The following is a 20,085-nucleotide window of genomic DNA, read 5'->3' as shown; positions in this document are numbered from 1 at the left end:
CATAGCAGGGCCAACCACCATGCTGAGCATGCCTGTTAGATATTTATCTAATCTGTGCTTAAATATTTCCAGTGATGGAGAGTCTACAACCACCGTAGGGAATTTATTCCAGTATTTAACCAACCTGATAAATTTTTCCTAATTTCTAATCTAAGCCTTCCGTGCTGCAACTTAAGTCCACTGCGTCTTGTCCTATTTTCAGAGGCTAAGGAGAATAATTTTTCTCCCTCCTCCTTGTAACCCCCTTTGAGGCACTTGAAAGCTGCCATCATGTCCCCTCTCAGCCATCTCTTTCGCAAACTAAACAAACCCAATTCTTTTAATCTTCTCTCATAGACTATATTTTCTAGATCTTTAGTCACTTTAGTTGCTCTTCTCTGGACCCTTTCCAATTTCTTCACATCTTTTCTAACATATGGGGCCCAGGACTGGACACAGTACTCCAGCTAAGACCTAATCAGTGCAGAGCAGAGTGGAAGAATTACTTGCTGTGTCTTGCTCACAATACTCCTGTTAATGCAATCTCCAAAGCTGCCTTCTCAACTTTTAAATCTGCCCCCGAACGAAGGCTTCTTCTCCTCTGAATCTTACTGTCCTTGGAGTGACTCCCTTTCTGTGTTTGGTTCTAGTGACTGACAGGAGTCTGTATTCAGGGATGCAACTACTTACTTCTACTACCTAAACCCTTGTATTCTGAGTGGAGGATAGGTAATCTACAAATCTCCTCCACTTCACTCTGTCTTGGAACAAAACTTCTAGCGGACTCCAGGAGCACCCCAGTTGTCCTTCAATCTCAGTAGATCTTCTCCACCTTGTCTGAGGTCTTCCTCTTGCATTTTCCTTGTGGGTTCCATCTGAGAGCTTCACAGTCTATGCTGGATGATGGTTTTATGAGAGTGTGGCCTAGCCATCCCCACTTTCTTCCCTTCATTTGAACATCAAGTGGTTCTTGTTCTGCTCTGTTCCAAAACTCCTCATTTGTGACAGTCTTCCAATTTCATGTGAAGGATGTACCTCAGGCATCGCTTTATGAATTTCTGTTGCTTGTGATTTGAAGACTTTTTAGTATGCCAGATCTCACATCCATACAAGAGCACACTCTTAACATTTGTGTTGAATATCTGCAGTTTTGTCTTCGCAGACATTATTTGTGAACTCCATAAAGGGCAAAGGGTCTTGAATGCAGCTGTTCCTTTTCCTATCCTGGCATTGATATCCTTATCTGTTCCTCTCTGTCTGCCCATAATACTCTGCAAGTTGGTGAACTGCTCCACATCTTCCAGGTTATCCCAGTGTAATGGTGGTGTTGTTGGACTGGTTAATCTCATTGTCTTGGTCTTTCCCTTGCCTAATGCTCAGTCCAGTCATTGGGCAGTTTTGTCTAGTGTTGTGACCTTTTCTTCCATGCTTTCATGTCGGTTTGAAAGGAGGATGACATCATCAGCAAAATCAACGTTCTCTAGCTGTTTGAAAAGCATCCACTGAATGCCTCATTGATGGCCGTCTGTTTTCCTGCTCATGGTCCAGTCCATCGTGACCAAGAACAGGAAAGGTGACAATAGGCACCCTTGTCGCACTCCTGAGAGTTGCTGAAGGATTCTGTCAAGACACCATTGTGAGCAACTCGGCATGTCCAGTGTTCGTATGTTGAACAGAACAGGTTAATAATTTTGGATAGGATGCCATGGTGTTGCAGCAGTATCCACAAAGTGTCTGTGTCAATGCTGTTGAACGCTTTTTCGAAGTCTATGAAAGTTATATACAGGGGGGAGTTCCACTCAAGTGACTGTTCTGTGATCACTCTTAGAGTTGCCATTTGGTTAGTACAGGATCTCTCGCTTTGGAAGCCAGCCTGTTCTTCCCTGAGCTGCTGATCAATTTCTGTCTTCATTCTCTCCAAGAGAATCCTGTTGAACACTTTCCCTGGAGTATACGGTAATGTGATGCCCCTCCAGTTCTTGCATTCCTTCAGTTTGCCTTTCTTTGGGAGCTTGATAAGATAGCCCTGTTTCCACTCTTCAGAGTCCCAAATTTTACCAGTGAAAATTACATTATACATCATGTTGACTGATGTCTCACTACCTGCCTTGATTTTTTCTGCAAGGATGTTGTCTGGACCAGGTGCTTTTCCACTTTTGACATGGGCAATGGCTTTTCTGATTTCTCCTTTTGTAGGTCTGCTACTGTTAATTTGCAGAGATTATATTTGCAGGTGGTAACTTGGGAGGTTCTGTGTGGGCAGGGTGGTTCAGTAGCTCTTCAAGGTATTCCTTCCATCTACTGAGATGCTCACTTGGGTTTGTTAGCACGCACCCCGCCTTATCCTGTATTGGATGATCCACTGTATGCCATGACCCAGCTAGCTTCCATGTGATGTTATACAGCTCTTTTAAGTTTCTCTGTCCTGTGGCTTGTTTGGCTTGTTGTGCAAGGTTTTCCACAAAGTTCTTCTTGCCCCATTTTACAGCCTTTTTAACTTATTTGTTGGGTTCTGAATACAGTCTCTGAGCTTCCACCTTGGCTGCTCTTGTTTTGCTGTTGCTGACTGCTGCTTTTCTGTCATTTCGTTCCTTCACTTTTCTCAGAGTTTCTGCTGTGATCTATTCTTTGTGACCCCTTGCCCTCTTTCCCAATGCCTTATGACAGGTTTCTTTCCAGGCTGTTTTGGTGTGTTCCCAGATTTGTTCCATGGTGTCTTTCTGGGTGAAGTTTGTCAGACGTGCATATCCACTGGACATCTCCACTTGGAAACCAGCTCTTGTCTCTATATCCTTCAGCTGCTCTGTGCTGAATCTCAATCTTGGCTTGGTTGCTTTTGTGGTGTACCTCTTAAGCTTGAACTTGAGTTTTATTGTGACCAAATGATGGTGTGAACCTACATCTGCCCTTCTTCTAGTGCAGATGTCCTGCATCGATATTCTAAAATAACTGCTGATACAGATGTGATCAATCTGGTCTTCTGACTGGTGGTCTGGTGAAACCCAACTGACCTTATGGATCCTTTTGTGTAGAAAAACACTAGCACCTATCATCAACCCATTGAAGGATCAACAGTCACTGAAACACTCTCCATTTTAATTTATGTTGCCTATGCTGTCCTTTCCCATGGTCTGTTCTCTGCCTGTATTTATGCTTCCAATTTTTGCATTCAAGTTGGCCATCAAAATCAACAACCAATCCTTCTTTGCTTTCTGATTCACAACACTTTGTAGTTTCTTACAGAAGTCTGTTTTATATCCCTCAGCTACTTTGTTGGTCAGCGCAAAACATTGCACAATCAGTACCTTCCACACTTAGATGTAGCATCTGGGTGTGCTGATGCGTGATGATACCACTGTCCACTCCATTAAAGCATCAGATGTCTCTATGGATAACATCAAGCTCATGCCTTCTGTGTGTGGTGTGGCCTCTTTTTCGTGTCTTGAGTAGATGAGGGTTTCACCTGTTGGGAGGTGTAGCTGCCTCGATTGTGTCAATATTGTCTCACACAAGCCCAAAACTGCAGGATTGTACTGTTTCATCTCCACTGCAGTCTGTGCCATCTTCCCCACAAAGGGTTTGAATATTTGTGTTCTTGTACTGCTGCTGAATGAATGATATGTCTCCCCAACCCCCCTGAACATCACCGGGTATGAAGTGGACTGTGGCTTATAGTGTTGCCTCTGGAAGGTGCTGGTTGTGATCATTCTGTGGTGGACTCCGTCTGTTTACTCCCAGTCAGACAAATGGGAAGCGGCAGATACCTGGTATGGGAAAGCAATAATCTGGTGTTGCCTGTGCACCAGAAGATACCTGACCTGGGTGAAGGAAGACAAGTGGCCCAGTTTTGCAGACTATTGCATTAACGGATGAGCTGTGGCAGTGCCCAAAAGCAGGAGAGCTGGAGAGTGGGTTGGCATAAGCACGGCTCAGCAGCATGTTGTGCTGCGATCTATTGGCTGCCCTTTGGTCACCTGGACATTTGGGGACATCCTCCTGCCTATGTGTGTTACCCCATTGTCATTGATAGCGTGAGAGTGGTGTAAAATACATGAATGCTTGGATAAGGGGTTGCATTGATGTAATTGCAGCACCACAACAGAAGCATCTCTGACGTGAACCTCCTCTTTCTAGACTGGGGTCAGCAACTCCCGGCATGGGTGCCAAGAGTGGCATGTAAGCCGATTTTTTTTTTTTTCATCAGCATGTGAGGTGGGAGCTCAGTCCTGCCCCTCATCCCTCAGGCAGCTAGGAGCTTGCTCAAAGCCAGGCTGCCTGTGGATTAACAAAAGACCGCTAATGCTACCAACCATCTCCTAAATGGTAAAGCATTGCATCTTCATTTATTAATGAATTTGTTGTAAGCAGGACTAGTAGTGACTTTAAAAACCAGCACTCGGACCATACATAGAGGTCAAAAGGTCAAATTTCGGCAATTTGCCATCTGAAAGGGTGCTGACCCTGTCCTAGACCAGCAATAATGTGTGCAGGCTAGAGTACAGCTCGGTGCTGTTTGCATTTATTATGATGCCTTCTCCTCATTTTCTCTAATTAGGGTTCTAAAACTGCGAACAAAAGTTCTGCATATTATAGCCTCCTCCCATCTTTGTAAGTTTCTGGATGAGTCTTGTATGCAATCAATACAATGGGCCAATTTTTTTTTCTTCTGGTGGGTGTTGATTGGCACAGCTCTTTTGAAGCCAATGTAGCTGTGCCAACATACACAGCAAAGAGTTTGGCCGCGCATCTCTAGCCAACTGGTTGTGAGTCATCGGGTTACATGTGGCTACTTGCCAACCAAATTGGCTGCTTTGGACTGTCTTTCAATGACTGGGATCTGAAAGAATTCCTGGTAATTTCTTTTCCATAACTTGTTCTCTGAGATCAATGTGTTGAGAGATTTCCAAACAGCCTTCTGCCCCCGTAAAAGATGTCTGGCATGCATGTTCATCTGGTGTTGCTTCTCTCATGAATCTGGGCACCCATTCTGCATGTACTTGAAGCAAGACCTTCATGTTTTTCTTTTATGAGCATGCATAAGTAGGTTAGTTTCTTGATGACTGTGCAAAACCCCACAAAATGGAGGCAATTTAGGGTTTCTTCCTGTTCTGACTAGTGATGTAGCCAAACTTTCTTCTCACTCATGGCCTGTTGACACTGACTTGAACACGCACTGTTCACTTGTTTCATTACTGACTGGAATGAAACTGGTACCTCAGCCTCGCCTGCCCCTATGCATCTTTCCACATCTATTGTGTCCTGCTGTCTGGATGCCAAGTCACAGAATGTGAGCTTTCAAAATCTGAGCAAAGTTGGTTTTGCAAACTCCTGTTTTTTACTGGCAAGGAGTCTGAGCAAGGAACTGTTGGCCAGGTTAACCACACTGTAATGGTGTCAGGAGGAAGTGACATTTGGCTACCTGACATTTATGGTCAACCTCTCACAATGCTCTTGACTCATATTCCTTCCCCCAATCACTGCAAATGGAGGAACAGTAAATTGCAGCATCTTGTATTTTTAAACCCTTTTGTCTTTCAGGGACGGTACTGTCGCATATGTTTGTGGAGATATCAGGCACCATAAGCATTTCTGATAGCAGTCCTCCTAAAGAAATGTATGAGATCTCTCAGTTTTACTAAGGCATTCCCCTGAGACAGAGCTTTCCTTCTGCTGGTGCTTCCTTTTCCTGACACACATGGCACGGAAATATGCTGCTGTTAACATTGACAACTGTGTCCAACCAAAAGAATATCATTAGTTTTTTTAAAGTCCATATGAGCTACTACTGCATTACCAGGGAGGTATTTCCTTGTAGGTGTAAGTAGGTGTAAGCCTACTGCCACAGAATCCTATTACCCTGGAATAAGTGGGGCTACAATTTACCCCAGCTGTGAGCTCAAGTGTAGAAAATGAACACAAATCCCTTAAATGTCACAATAACCCATAACTATGAATGTTAATGGGAAAAAAACTAAGTCCAAGCAAGAAACCCTACTGATATATGAATAAATGACTCAAGGAGTGTCCATGTCTGGTTTACAAAAACTGTACAACACCGAATATCAATAAACCAAAACTAATGTGTCAAAAATTAGGCCTATTGAAAGATAAAGTAGTAAGAAGATAGACTTTTCTGCCCATTGCTCCCTTTTAGGGGTCTTTCGGATGAAAGCAACTTTGGAAGAAAAGCTGACTACTGTGCCAAAAAAGAAGAGAGAAGGGGAAGGAATGAGCATCACCATCATGGCTTCCACCCCACCCCTTCCTGGGACCCTCGTGCTTCGTCAGCCTACTCCTCAGAAATGGCTGTCCAGCCTGGGCCAGAGAGTGGGAGCCAGATGACTAATCACCTTCCCCGGCTCAATCTCAGGCAGCTGGGATTTAAGACACAGCCCTGTTGCTAAAGTCAGTGAATGTTAATGCTTTTTTTCAGCATTTTTGCTGACAAAATATTTCCACCCCCAGTGAGTAGGTTTCCCTTTGTCAGACAGAGAGCGTCCCTGACGACAAACAGCATTTACGTGTGCACTTGTCACTGCAAAACCTTGTCATTCATGAGGTTCTTTTAAACCACCCGTGAATGACAAAAATTTTTTCGAGTAAGTGCTGGTGTAGATACAGCCTTAGAGACTGGCTTAGTTGGCCAGGATTTCACATTTGCAACATTGCTGTGAGCCTGAGAGGCATGTAAATGCAATGCCCTTAATCGGGGTCTGCAATCTGCAGCTCCAGAGCCTCACGTGGCTCTTTCAGGACTTCTTCATGGCTTCTGACACTATCATTGCTAAGTTTTTTTTTTGGAAAAAAAACCAAAACCTCCTGATAATTTTTGATGTATAGTGAACGTCTAAAAGACCACCAATGAACAACTCATCTAAACAGCAAACCATATGTGATCGCAAAACGTCGGATAACTACCCCTTTAATGTGTACAGTGCTGTGTGGGATATGATACTGTATCTGCGTTTTGATCGTGTTGCTACTAAAGTCTTGATTTTGATAAGGAAAAGTATGCTTGCCGCGTTCCTGCTGAGAGAGGCAACACATAGTTGAAGAAAGAAAACAAATTAAATGGGAAGTAAAATTGGCAGAAGTAAAGTAGGTTCGGGAGTGAAACTCAGGAAGATAGTACAAACGCTCGGTTGTAAACAATGAGGAAATAAAATATGTAAGAAGCTTGTGAATGTCCTGTGGTAAATGTATATCACATTATAAATCATTGTGTGTGAGCTGTTCTTAAGATAGGGGTTACAAAAAATATGGTGTGATGTTACTTATTAAGGACAGTCTCATATTCACATCCATTGCGGCTCTTGAAGTTTTGATTTTGTAACCGAATTTGAAAAAATGGCTCTTCTTGATATTTTGATTGCAGACCCCTGCCCTAAACCACCTGATACTGGTACAAGTTTGCCAGGTCTCAGAGTGAATGATCAGACCCTATGCTGGTTCTGTGTTTTTTCAGCAGTGCGGCTGCAAATGAAAGTCAATGCCAGAAACAGAAGGTACATTTTCTGTCTTTGCTGTTATTTTCTTTCCCTTGGGGGTGTGTGTGTGTGTGTGTGTGTGTGTGTGTGTGTGTGTGTGTGTGTGTGTGTGTGTGTGTGTGTGTGTGTGGTTTTGTTTTCTAGGAAATGGGATCAGACTTTAACAGCAACAATGACATATTACTGCATTTTTTCTTTTGGTACCAGGCTCGCTGGATACTGTGAACTCTCCTCATTCTAGGTCTTCTTCCAGTAGATCTGGTAGGCAACCAAAAAGTAACTCAGGGTTACTCTTCTGAGATGTCTGAGCAAGACAAATTGGAGGCTAAAATATAGGTACCTGCATGGCTGATCTGTGTCCCCAGGCATAAGAACCTGCAGGGCTGGAACCATAGGTGCCAATACCTTGTATACTCCAGCCCTGGCACACCCAGGGAAAGTAATTAATGGGTGCTTAGCATCCACCTGCAGCCAGCTCCCCCTGCCAAGGGGTACCCACTTGGATGGAAAAAAAAAAAGAGGGAATGCTGCCTGGTAACCTTACCCCATTGGCAGCCTCCGTGCTTTGTAAGCCCTTCCTCCTTTGCTTTGGGTCCAGCAGTTCTTTCTAAATGTCTTTTACCCCCCTTGTGAATGTCATGGTGCCAAATGAGAAAGAGTAAGCCACCCTCGTCTGCTCAAAGGGTGGCTTGTGAGTTGCGTGCACATCTTCTTCCAGTTTGGATAGTCAGGCAAGGCACTCGGGGGCATTTCTTTGTTTGTTTGTTTGTAGTGTGTTGACTTGAAGATCATATCTAACACAAGGAAGTTTTTCCTCACACAGCACACACACACTAGGCCTGGGGAGCTCCTGGCCAGAGGAGGTTGTGAAGACCAGGACTTCAACAGGGTTCAAAAAAGAGCTAGCTAGATTCATGGAGGTTAGGTCCATCAATGGCTATTAGCCAGGGTAGGTAGGAATGGTGTCCCCAGCCTCTGCTTGCCAGAGGTTGGAAATGGATGACAGGGGAGGGATCGCTTTGTGATAATTACCTTTTCTGTTCGCTCTCTCTGGGGCATCTGGCATTGGCCTCTGTTGGCAGAGAGAATACTGGGCTAGATGGACCTATGGACTGCCCTAATACGGTCATTCTTATCAGTTCCAAACAGGACACTGGGGTGAGGCAGTGACTGCCTCTGTGTGTGTGTGTGTGGTGGGGAGCAGAGTTTCTGCGGGTGCAGAGGTCTGGCTTGGTACTGACCTCAGAAATGAGGGTTCAGTTAAGTGGGTCACTCACCAACTCCAGCCAGCCTCCCTACTCCCTGGCAGTTTCCCATCCCTGCTCCCCCGACTAAAAGCTTCAGTGGAGTCCTGTGCAGCCATTCCTGCTACCTGCTTCCCAGTCAGATTCTGATAACTAACTGGAAAAGCCGAGCGGCATGTGACCGAAAATGAATAGCTGGCCAGCTGGCCACATCAGCATGTGCTTGTGTGTTTGTAACCCAGCTCCTGCTCTGACCCATCACTACTGCTGATTCCTTCACCAGCAGATGGGGAAGTTTGCTTGTTAAGCCATGTACAACCCGACTTTCCTAACAGGGCTCAGTGACTGCCTGCAGCACAGGGTCTTTCTAAACTGCTGTTTTTGACTTCCAATGCATCAGGTTTGGCTTCACCCAGGTCATCTCTGATTTGGGTGTGAAGCTCTGTCAGAGCCTCCAGAGTGCACTGGTAGTTATGGAGGGGCTGCCAGCTAGTGCTTGTGGTGTATTGGAAGAGCTAGTCCTCTTTGGTAGTGGCTCTTTCCTTTGTTACCTATACAGGTTGAACCTCTCTGTTCCGGCAGCCTCTCATCTGGCAACATCTATAATCTGGCATGATCTTAGGGAGCCAGGCGAGCACTTATCATGGGTCTGGCCAAGTTTCCCACAGTCCCCCAAAGTTTGAATAGTAACAGAGAGATAGCCGTGCTAGTCTATATGCTAGCAAAACTAAAAAGCAGTCCAGTAGCGCTTTAAAGACTAACAAAATAATGTATTAGCTGATGAGCTTTCGTGGGACAGACCCGCTTTTTCAGATCATAGCCATACCAGAACAGACTCAATGTCCTAGCTCTCGGTGCTGTTATTTAGCTGCAATTTATCCCTAAATGTCATCCAAGAGCCTAGTAAGCAGTGGAAGTGTTAGTAATGTTGCTGGACAGCACTGACCTCTCACGGTCCAGCAAATTCTCTTGTTCGGCACTGGTCAGGCCCCAGGTGTTGCTGTACTAGCTGTTGATGCTAGTCCCCAGTCAGCAAGTGGAGGCTGGTGCTGAAAGGCCTGACTTAGCATTGTCGAGGTACTTTGGTGCTTTCCTCCCAGGCTGCTCCTTCAGCCAGATAAACACTCATTCCACAGTCGTCTGCGTGGCCTCATGCTCTCGGCAGGCAGCGGGGCTGTAGCCGCTGCCCCTTTCCTTGCTGCCTGCCACAGCGGTGCAAATCACAGCAACCTGCACAGGCGGGAGAGGAACCCGGCAAAGGGAGCCAGCAGCAACACCACATGTGCTGGGGCTCGCGCTCTGTGTAGGCAGACAGCACCACCTACTGTCACAGGTGCTGCTTGCATTTGCCATTGCAGTGGGAAGTTTTGTCAGGCGCTGGACTGGGGGCAAGCTGATAAGTTTCTGCCCGTGAGAGTGAGCAGGGGGTGGGGCTGGGGGTAGGGGGCATTTCTCTGTTCTTGGACCAGGACAAATGAGGGTTAATCTGTTGCTGTTGGTGGAAAGCTTGGGCTTGTGGTTGTTGGATTTAGGCAAACACTTGTGGTCCCTTTCCAGGCAATGTGACAGGACCTAGTAAAACTCAAGGGGTGTGGCAGGGTGTGTGTGTGTGGGGGGGCGGGGGGCGTTAACCTGCTCAGCAAAGGCCCTGAGAAATAGTTTCCTGCAGGTAGGGGGAGACCGGTCATCTCCCTTCCTCTGCTGCACAGCACTGGTTGCGTGCAGGCACTTGGGCATGACAAGCCTTTTGCTCAACTCCTCTGTGGTGGTGGCAGAACACAAGACCCTTGGGGAGCCTAGTTCCTTCCTCATTTGTACTCTCTGCCCCACCCACAGGCTGGTGGGGAGCGGACAGGATGTGCATGCTATGAGAGGGGAGGGGAGCCCTGTGGTGGTGGTAACCGGCTGGGGGCGGGAGGGGGAAGTCCTGCCCACCCCTCACTGGCTTGGAAGGATGGGGCCTGTAAAATGAGGAGTAAAGGAAGCTGTTGGGGTGACCCTAAAGTACCCATGTGAATGTCCCCTGTCTCTCTTCTGCCCTCCAGAGTGATGTACCGCACCGGCACTGAAGATGCTGGGACTCGGCACTTGCTCTCTCAGCGCTCACACGCTCTCCGACGATGGCTCCTTCCCTGTCGGCAGCGTTGCCGAGCTGGACTCCGGCTCCCACAGATACATCCTGGCCCTTCCCGAGGAGGAGACATGGCGCAAGCACCAGCTCGGCCTGATGCAAGCCGCCCAGTCCTGCAGCCTGCTGGAGCCTGAGCCCTTGGGGGAGGCTCTGGTCTCGCGCACAGCCAGCTTCGACACCCTCTCCGAGCCACGCTTCCGGGAGGGGGATGCCAGCCTGGGCTTTGAGGGGAGCAGCACTCTTGACCTGGGATTGAGCCAGTACATCCCGGTGAGCCCAGACGTGATCAAGCGCCGACGGGGCGGGCTGATCGAACAGCGGGACATCATCAAGGCACACGAGGCTCACAAGATGCAGAGCACACCACAGGCAAGGCGGAAGGAGTGGGAGTAAGTACCCAGCAGGGGCTGGCTTGGTGGCAGGTGGCCGCTCCAGGTGTTACTTCTCACTGGGGAGGGGAGCTCAGGTCTCTGACCGCAGAGACCAAGGGGGCTTGCAAAGGTTCTGGAGGCACTGGGCCCAGCCTTGTGGGATGGAAAAGCCTGGCACAGTTCACAGAGATCCCAAAGGGAGCCATCATCAGCCAAAAAGATAGGGCAACCCATTGGACAGGCCCTTTGGGGAACAGCGTGGAAGAGCTGGAGGGATGTTGGAGGTTTAGCCAGCTAACCTGCCAAGGCCAATATCTTCCTGTGTGCCCATGTCCTGCTCGCCCCTCCTTCACAATCAAATGAAAAAACCATCCCTGCCTGGGGTCTTTTCTGCCCCATTTCCCCTGAGAAAAGAGCCAGATCCTTCACCAGCTCTTTGAAACCAGGACATGGATCCCAACTTCCCTTTGTGTTGCCAGGCCATTTTGCTCCCTGGTGGTGGTCTTCCCTTCCCTGTGTCCCCACCCACCTTTGTTCTACTTTCAGTGCTCGCCCAGCTTCATGGTGGTAACCCTTGGCTCTGTGCTGATCGCGGGAATTTCTGGTTGTGTTGTGCTGGGCCTGGATTCCTTGGGCTGTGATGTTTTGGGAGGAGGAGGTTGGTAACGTGACATAGTGGACCGCACCTTATTAGGGAGCTCAGTACTCATCAGTCAAGACCAAACAAAATTCATCCCCGCCCATCTTTGGATTGTAGGAGATTATATGAGTGTAACTACACTCGAGTGCCAGGGAAATACTCTCCATAGCTTACTTTGGTTTCCTTGGTGATGAGTATTTAGTTGTATTGTATACTGGGGAAACCCTTTGCCTGGAGGAACTTTGATCTTTAGACACAGACTCCAGGAGAATGGGGAACAATCAAAACTGATGATACTTCTGGCAGCAGAGGCTCGAAGGCCAACTCTGAAAAGTGGGGGTGTGACTCTGGTAGGACAGAGACAGAGAAGGAGCTAATGTCTCTGGAACTGGGGACCTGAAACCAATGCTACAGGCAGCAAGTTGGACCGTATGATCCTTCCCCAAATAAGCAGGTGCAGGTTTCAGGTGGGACCAGCTGCCAGCTTAAAATCATTGATCGGAAATGGGTCAGGAATGGAGATGTCCCTGACGCTGATCATCTGCCTTCGAGCTTATTGCTTATGTAAACCCGATGCAGTTAAAGTGTGTGGTGTTAGCTTGTCAACCACAGCTTTCTTCAGGGGATCTTAGCCGCTGTCCTGCCCTGGTAGACACAGACCAATAGGATTCTCTTGGCCAGCACACATGCCATTGTCATGTGTGGCATCTATCTTGGACTTTGAGCTCCAGAGACTTAACGTGGGTTTGTAACGAGAAAGGAATTTTAACAAGTAATACCACGGGGACTTACAGCACCCCAGAGGCTCTCCTGTGGACTGGGGTTGATCGCTACACCCAAAGAGTCCTTTTAACGGCCAGGTCAGCCCTGCAGAAATGGTGCCTTGTGTTGGAAATGACACCTGGAATCTCCAACGCTGTGACCTGGGGCAAGTCGTTGACTTCTGCAAATTGTGTTGTTGAATTGGTCAGTGTTTGCACAGTGCTTCGGAAAGGAAAAGTGCAGTGTGCATACTGAGTTGCTATAAACTACTCACCCAGCCTCCACCCTATGTGTACACCTGCTCTGACCACGAGTTGTTAGAGCCATAACAGCTCTGCAGGATGTTTCTCATGTGCAACCTTGCCCATCCATCCTCACAGCTAAAGCTCTCATCGTTATGCCAGGCCTGCACAACCTAAGATACACAACTCCAGCTACGATACTAATGTAGCTGGAGTTGACGTACCTTAGGTTGAATTTCTGCGGCGTCCCCATTGCAGGAGGTTGATGGGAGAATCTCTCCTTTTGACTTCCATTATTCTTCATGCCCCGGTGGAGTACCAGGGTAGACAGAGGCGCCATCAGTGGTCGAGTTAACGTGTCCTTACTGGGTGCATTAAATTGAACCCTGGGAGATGAAGCTCTGTAATGGTGTTCTCCAATCTCCCAGTAAGAGACAACACGATAGCGGCAATCTCCTGTTCTCTAGCTTGGACAACAACAACCTTGCCCTGCATGCATCCAAGATAATTTTCCTTGCTTGTTGTTTTGTATGCCTCCCCTTTCCCCAGACTCCCCTTTCCCCACAGTACCCAACATAAGCTACTTGTCTTCATTCCCAAGGCCCTTTATCAATTATCCTCCCCTCTTTGTCAAATGCATCGGGTCAAGGGTGTGCCTCATTGTGCAATTGCTACATTTTCAAATGAGCATTGTGGGTGGTTTTTTGCATGCTGCCCCAATGCTTGGGCTATAAACTTCTGCACCACAGGTTCAGTCTAGTAGGCAGTCCAGCATACTGCACTGGGCTTTCTCCCTGAGACCTATGTATGGGAAGTACACAGAAAAATCCTTGCTTGCCGAGCTTTTTCTTAATCTTCTTGTTCCCCCTATTGGCAGGTTAAGGTACTGCCACCAGCTGACATGGGACTGGGACTTGGCAGACTTGTAGTTCAGCTTCCACCAGGGATCTGTTGTGTGGCCTTAGCAGTTCACTTCTTCTGTGCCTGGTTTCTTCTTTCACACTGCCTATGCTGCCTGTCCACACTGTAAGCACTTAGAGGGAGTCGCTGCCACAAGCCTTTGACTTGTCTGCTTGGGGTCTGTAGATTCCGCTGTAATTACAGGGACGGTTTGTGATGGACGGCCAGGATCCTCTTGCTCATCCTTCCTCCAAATCCCCAAAGCATGGGCCTATGTGGCCTTTTACTCAGTGCAGCTTCATCCTTGAGCGCTCAGTCTCTTGTGCGAAACGTCTGGTATTATAAAGGCTGGTCGTTGGGCTTGGCTAGTTAACATCATGGACTGCTTAAAACTGGATTTATTGGGGCGAGGGAGTGATGCTGCTGGGGCATCAGTAGGTTTGTTGTCATTGTGGATTGCTTGGAGTCTAAACCGACCCTTTCTTCCCTCCTGTGGCCCTCTCAGCCTTCTCTTGCCCATGTTAGGGGCCGGTGTTATGCCAGAGATGAGCACATGGAAGAGGAACAGTCCGGGAGTTAACACGGCATGGGATCCAGACACCTCACTGGCAGTAGTAGTGAGTGATGGAGTTATGCTTACAAGAGTATGAGAGGAACTCCCTTCTGGCTGGGAATCAACATGCCTCATAGTGACTAAACTCTGCCACCTGCCAGCTGATTTGAACTGTCACCTTTTGCAGCACAGGTTGACTCTCTCTCATCCAGCACCCTCAGGATCTGACTGGTACTGAACGAGAACATTTGCCATTGACAGGAAGTCAGTATTTTCTAGTACATCACTAACACTTCCACTGCTCACTGGGGTCATAGAAGACATTTAGGGGTAAACTTCAGCAAAGTAACAGCACAGAACACTGAGAGCCAGGACTGGTGGCTGGAAACAAACTTTATGGGACTGTGGGAAACTTGGCCACACCCATGATAAATGGTTCCCCGGCTAACTAAAATCATACCAGATTACAGAGTTTGCTGGATGAGAGTGTTGGGTTAGAGAGGTTCAACCTGTATAACCTAAGCTGTAAAATCAAACTAGTCTAATTATATAGGTAAGACATTTTTTGTAGATACTCCAGTGTAAGAGCATGTTGATACTGCAATCAGAGGTGTGGCTGGAGCCATGGATAGACGTCCCTGAGCTGGCTTTGAACTAGCTACCTGGATTCAGATTGAACCTCTCTAATCCAGCACCCTCCGTATTCCCACTGCTTGCTGGGCTCTTAGACGACATTTAGGGGTAAATTACAGCTAAAGAACAGCACAGAACACTGAGAGCCAGGCTCCATGGTGGCTGGAAGCTGGAAACAAACTATGGGACCACAGGAAATTTGGCCACACCCATGATAAGTGGTCATTCGGCTAACTAAAATCATGCCGGATTACGGATGTTGCCAGCCAGAGTGTGCTGGACGAGAGAGGTACAGTCTGTATCAACAGCCTGGTGGTTTGGGCTACCTGCTCCAGCTACATTTGTGGGTAGCGTAACCCGCGCTGTTGCAGCTCCGCTGCAGTTAGCATTCAAGCTGGAAGTGTGAGAGCTAGCTTGGGTCTGTCATCCTCTGCTGCAGTCTCCCTTGGGGAGGATCTAGGCTGACCGCTGAAAAGGCACTCAGAATGGATAAGAGTGCTCACCTGAAGCACCAGGGGGCTGCCGATACACCATGCTGTGGTGACTATTGGCATACCAGGTCAATGTTTTCTGCAGATAAGGCGTTACTCTTTGTTGTCTTCTAGTTTTGAGATAGTGGTGTGCATTGAATGAGCCCCATTTACCTTGAATCCTTTGGCTCTGAGGCAGGGGTGGGCAATAGTTTTTGATGTGGGGGGGGGGCACTCCAAGATTTTGGAAAGTGCTCAAGGGCCGATTTTTCTCCGGGGGAGGTATGGGTCTGGGTGGAGGCTGGATGCGGAAGGGAGTTCAGATAGCGGACTGGGGTTCAGGAGAGGGTGTGGGGCCTGAGAGGGAGTTTGCATGAAGAGGGGGGTTGTAACCTGGAGCAGGGGCTTGGGAGACAGGGTCTGGGACGGGCTTTGGGGGGGCAGAAGAGGATTTTGGCCTTGGGGAGAGGCTTAGGAGGGGGTGCAAGGTCTGGGAGGGAGGTGTGACCTGGGGTGGGGGGGCAGAGGGTTTGGATGGTGACCTGGAGCAGGGTGTTGGGGGGAGGGAGGGGCAGGCCCTGTCTGGGAGGCAGTTATCTAGGCAGCTCCCAGCCAGAAGCCCTCTGAGGCAGGTTCCCTGCTTGCTGCAGCCCTCGTGAGTTCAAAACTGCTGCCTGCCCCATGTGGCTCTTTGCTCCAGCTGGCCAGGGCTAGGGGGGCGGAGTCACATGCTGCCCTCGCCACCCCCAGCAAAATCTCTCATCACCTATTGGCTGGAAGCTGTCCAATGGGAGTAGAGAGATTTTGCTAGGGGGTGGGAGCAGTGCATGAAGCCCTCCCCTTCACCTGGCGTCCAGAGCAGAGAGTCACATGGAGCCAGGAAGCCATTTAAAGCAGCATGAGGCTGCCCTGAAGCAGCTGACTGCTATGTACCTGAGGGCCCCAGAGGGGGCAGTCCACTGCCAGATCTTGCCCACTCCACTGCAAGGGGTGTGGTCAGCACAGGACGTTGGGCGGGTCTCATAAACCCTTGTTTGTTCACTAATTGCCTTCAGCAGTCAACCCTTCTTGAGAGGAGGAGCTGTTATCATGCAGGCAGAGGTGACCTGCCTGGCAAGCATCTTCCTTTCTACAGGGAAGACCAGCTGTTCTGCACTGTATACAGTTCATTATACAGACCATGATTTCCTTGCTGCCTGATTGATACTTTCTTGGGGCATTGTCATTACGGTGGTGATAACACGGTGAGCCATGTGAAGGCTCTTTGCCATGTGGTCACATATAATGAAGTCCTTGTAACTGAGGTTACAAAATAGCACTCAGCACTCTTCAAAGCTGGTTGTGGCCCACAGTGTTTTCATATGGTTTGGCTGGCCAGTGAGAGGGGTAAGCTGTGTTCTAGGTTGCAGGCCAGATTCTTCATCCTATTTTGGCTGCTTTGTGCTGTCCCGGTGGCTAAAGATGGCAGATTGGGGTCTCCTGTCTGTTTCTCCTGGCTTTAGGACTCTGCTGATGGTGTAGAGCTGTCACTGAGGCACATGTGTAACTGAGCATTCATGAGCCAGAATGGTTCCCTGGTGCCTTGGACAGACCCAAGGATGCTCTAATTGACAGCCGGACCAGATGAACCCCAGATCTAGGGAGCACAAGAATGACACAAAACACCGTTTGCAGGTCTTGTTCGAGATACAGCTTGTACAGACAGGTGGATCGGAGCGTGTCTACGTAGGCTGGAGCAGTGTGGTTGTATGTGCGTTGCTCTCCCTGGCTGGCCAGTAAAACTGGACAGCAACATCTGTGGGTAGGTTACTTGATGGGATTTTCCTCTTGATCTCTCCAGTAACTGATCCCTGCTGTTAGACCAGCTCAATAGATGGCTGAAGGCATTTAACCATATCACCTACAATGTTTGTTATTTGTCCCCATCTGGTGAAGAAATGGTGGTAGGGCTCCACTTGGCTATGAGAGGGTTTGAACTGAGGTTTCAGCCTTCCTTTGTACTCTGGTTGTCAGGCTCATGTACCAAGGGCCTGTAACACATTTTCCCCCTGGATGGATTCCAGGGAACGCCTTCGTTCAGGGGAGGAGTGTCCCATTTGTCTGGAGATATACTCAGAGAAAAGCAATAATCCCAGGAGGGCAGCATGTGTTTGAATTAGGAGTTGGTCTGGAAGCAACTGGTAGCTCCAGTTTTTTAAAGCTTCATTTTCTCAGCTTTGTCAGATCTTGGTTTGATGTTTTGCGCAACAGGAATGTTTAAAATCAGGGGTTCTAATCTTCTTAGGAAGGATCAAGTGTTCAAAAAGGGAGTGGAGTGACACAATGTGTCAGAGGGACATTACCTGTTTCAGAGGCACTGAGAGCTCTGAAGAAAGTGACCTTGATCTTGTGGATTAATGTCCAAACGGATAAAACACAAGACAAGGTATTAGCTGGTGTCTGCTACAGACAGCCAATATCACACTAGGGATCCAAATGGAACAACTCCTTATGCACCCACCTATAACGTGAAGAAGAAAAACCCGTGTGATCATGGGAGATTTCAGTTTGAGAGACAGAGCCTTTCGGAGGTCTCATGCTGCCAAAAACACCCTTCGAATTTCTAAACGTTAGAGATAACAATTTCCAAACTCAAAGTGTTGAAGCAAACAGGGGATTCTTTATGAAGTCTTGTCCTAATAAAGAGGATCCCATCACAGAACTAAAAATTAATGGTAGCTTAGTGATGACTTAGCTTAGCATGACTTGATCCTGTTTATAAAGTGCAAACAGAATGAAGTCTGGTAATAAATACACTTGATGCATTCAAGGAGGCAATGTCATAAGTTTGAAAACCATTGTGCACCAAAGCATCTGGGAGGAAAAGTTTTAATTGGGAAATATGAATGAGAATTGCGAATCATTTAAGAATACCCTACCCCTCAAAAAAGTCCCAGTTGAGAAGGAAAGCCATGTTGGTTAAACACCAACCTGATTTAGAGATAAAGGGAAGGAAGCTAATAAATTAATAAATAACTGGGGAAAAAAGAGTAAGTTAATAGTAATAAATATAAATCAGAAGTTAGGAAATTGATAATGGAAGCAAAGGGATATAATGAGAAATCTTAGGCCAGGTAGTTCAGAGCAATAGGGAGTTTTAAAAATAGATTAGCAACAAAGAATTCTGGCAATGGTATTGTCTCTTTACTAAATGGAAACTGTTGATAGATAGTAATGAATAGAAGGCAAGCATGTTCAATAAATATTTCTGTTTTGAAATTTAGGGAAGAACAGATGATCTAGTCTTCTCATATAAGACTCTGTCGATTACATTATTATTACTGGAGGATGTTAAACAGCAGCTACTAAAGTTAGGCGCTTTTGAACCAACAGATACAGATGACTTGCTCTCCAGAGTTTTAAAAGATCTGTCTGTGGAGCTCACTGGATCTTTCATGTTGCTTTTCAAAAAGTCTTGGTGCTTTGGGAAAGTTCCAGAAGATGCTAGAAGGCTAATGCACCACCTTTTAAAATGGATAAATTGGCTGATTGAGGTAGGTTGTTGGCCTGTCAGCCTGTCCTCAGGCCTGGGCAAGATAATGAAGTGGCTGATATGGGACTCACTTAAATTACATTAACATCCTTTAATTCTTTAATATCAATCCATATGGGTTTATGGAAAATAGATCCTATCAAACTAAGATACTGAGATGAAATTACAAGTTTGGTTGATTAAATAGTATTAACGTAATATATTTAGATTTCTGAAAGGATTTTGGTTTTGTACCACGTGACATTTTGATTAAAAATCCTAGAATGATATAAAATTAACAGGGCACTTGCTAATGAATTGAAAACTGGCTGACTGATGGGTCAAACTGTGATCGTAAAAGGGGAATTGCCATCAAGCAGGTCTGTTTCCTGTGGCCTCCTTCCATGATGGTTTTTTAACCTTACGCTATATAACATTTATCAGTGACCCAGAAGGAAACAAGATCATTGCTGATAAATAAAGTTTGCAGATGACCCTTAAGTTGGTGGAGTGGTAAACAACGAAGAGGCAGGTCACTGACAGAGTGGTTTGGATCGCTTAATAAATAAGTGTGACAAAGTCCCTTGTCAGCCCCTATGGGTCCCTGTGCTTCCTGACGGTTCTGTGCTGCCTCAGAGACTCACGGAGGCCCCCTCTTTGCCCAGGCCTTTCAAAGGCAGGGGTCTCCGCCTAGCGAGCCATTCTCATCATAGGCAACACCAGTATAGGGAAAAGAACACCAGTCCCCTTGCAGGCCCATCCCTGCTCCAGTAGAATGATCCCTCTGGGGAAGGGTGGGGGGAGTCCAGACCCACCCTCCACCCTAGACTCCGGCCCAGGGTCCCTACAAGGACAAGAGGCAACCGGCAGGGCCTTCACCCCTGCCCCAAAGTAGTAGCCTCACCCTGGGCCACTTTGTCCACCGCTTCCCTGTGGTACCTTCTCGCTCTGCTCCGGTACACCTTCCAAAACCTTCCCCCACCCCCCGCTACCAAATGGGGAGCCTTTTATAGGGAGCATAGGGCCCATCTGACCAATGAGGGCCTGGGCCTAGACAGGGAACAGAAACGCTCTGTCCTCCAGGCTGCGGGGATCCCACCTGGGGAGCCCCGCAGTTGGGAGGTGAGTAGTGGGGGACAGGCAGCCTTTGGCTGCTTCAACC

The 20,085-nt window shown here is 47.6% G+C and overlaps 1 protein-coding gene across 1 annotated transcript in view; it reads left to right on the top strand.

Annotated features, from left to right (window-relative positions):
* The first annotated feature begins 10,898 nt into the window (after positions 1-10,898).
* Positions 10,899-20,085, top strand: part of CACNA1E (calcium voltage-gated channel subunit alpha1 E) — a 245,656-nt gene continuing 236,469 nt past the window's right edge. Inside the window, exon 1 of the mRNA XM_075003399.1 lies at positions 10,899-11,230. Coding sequence (XP_074859500.1) covers positions 10,938-11,230 — 293 coding nt within the window. The 5' untranslated portion in view covers positions 10,899-10,937. The remainder of the gene's footprint in view (positions 11,231-20,085) is intronic.

Source organism: Carettochelys insculpta, chromosome 9 (assembly GCF_033958435.1).
Source record: "Carettochelys insculpta isolate YL-2023 chromosome 9, ASM3395843v1, whole genome shotgun sequence".
NCBI lineage: Eukaryota > Metazoa > Chordata > Testudines > Carettochelyidae > Carettochelys > Carettochelys insculpta.
This window is presented reverse-complemented; position numbering and strand designations above follow the sequence as displayed.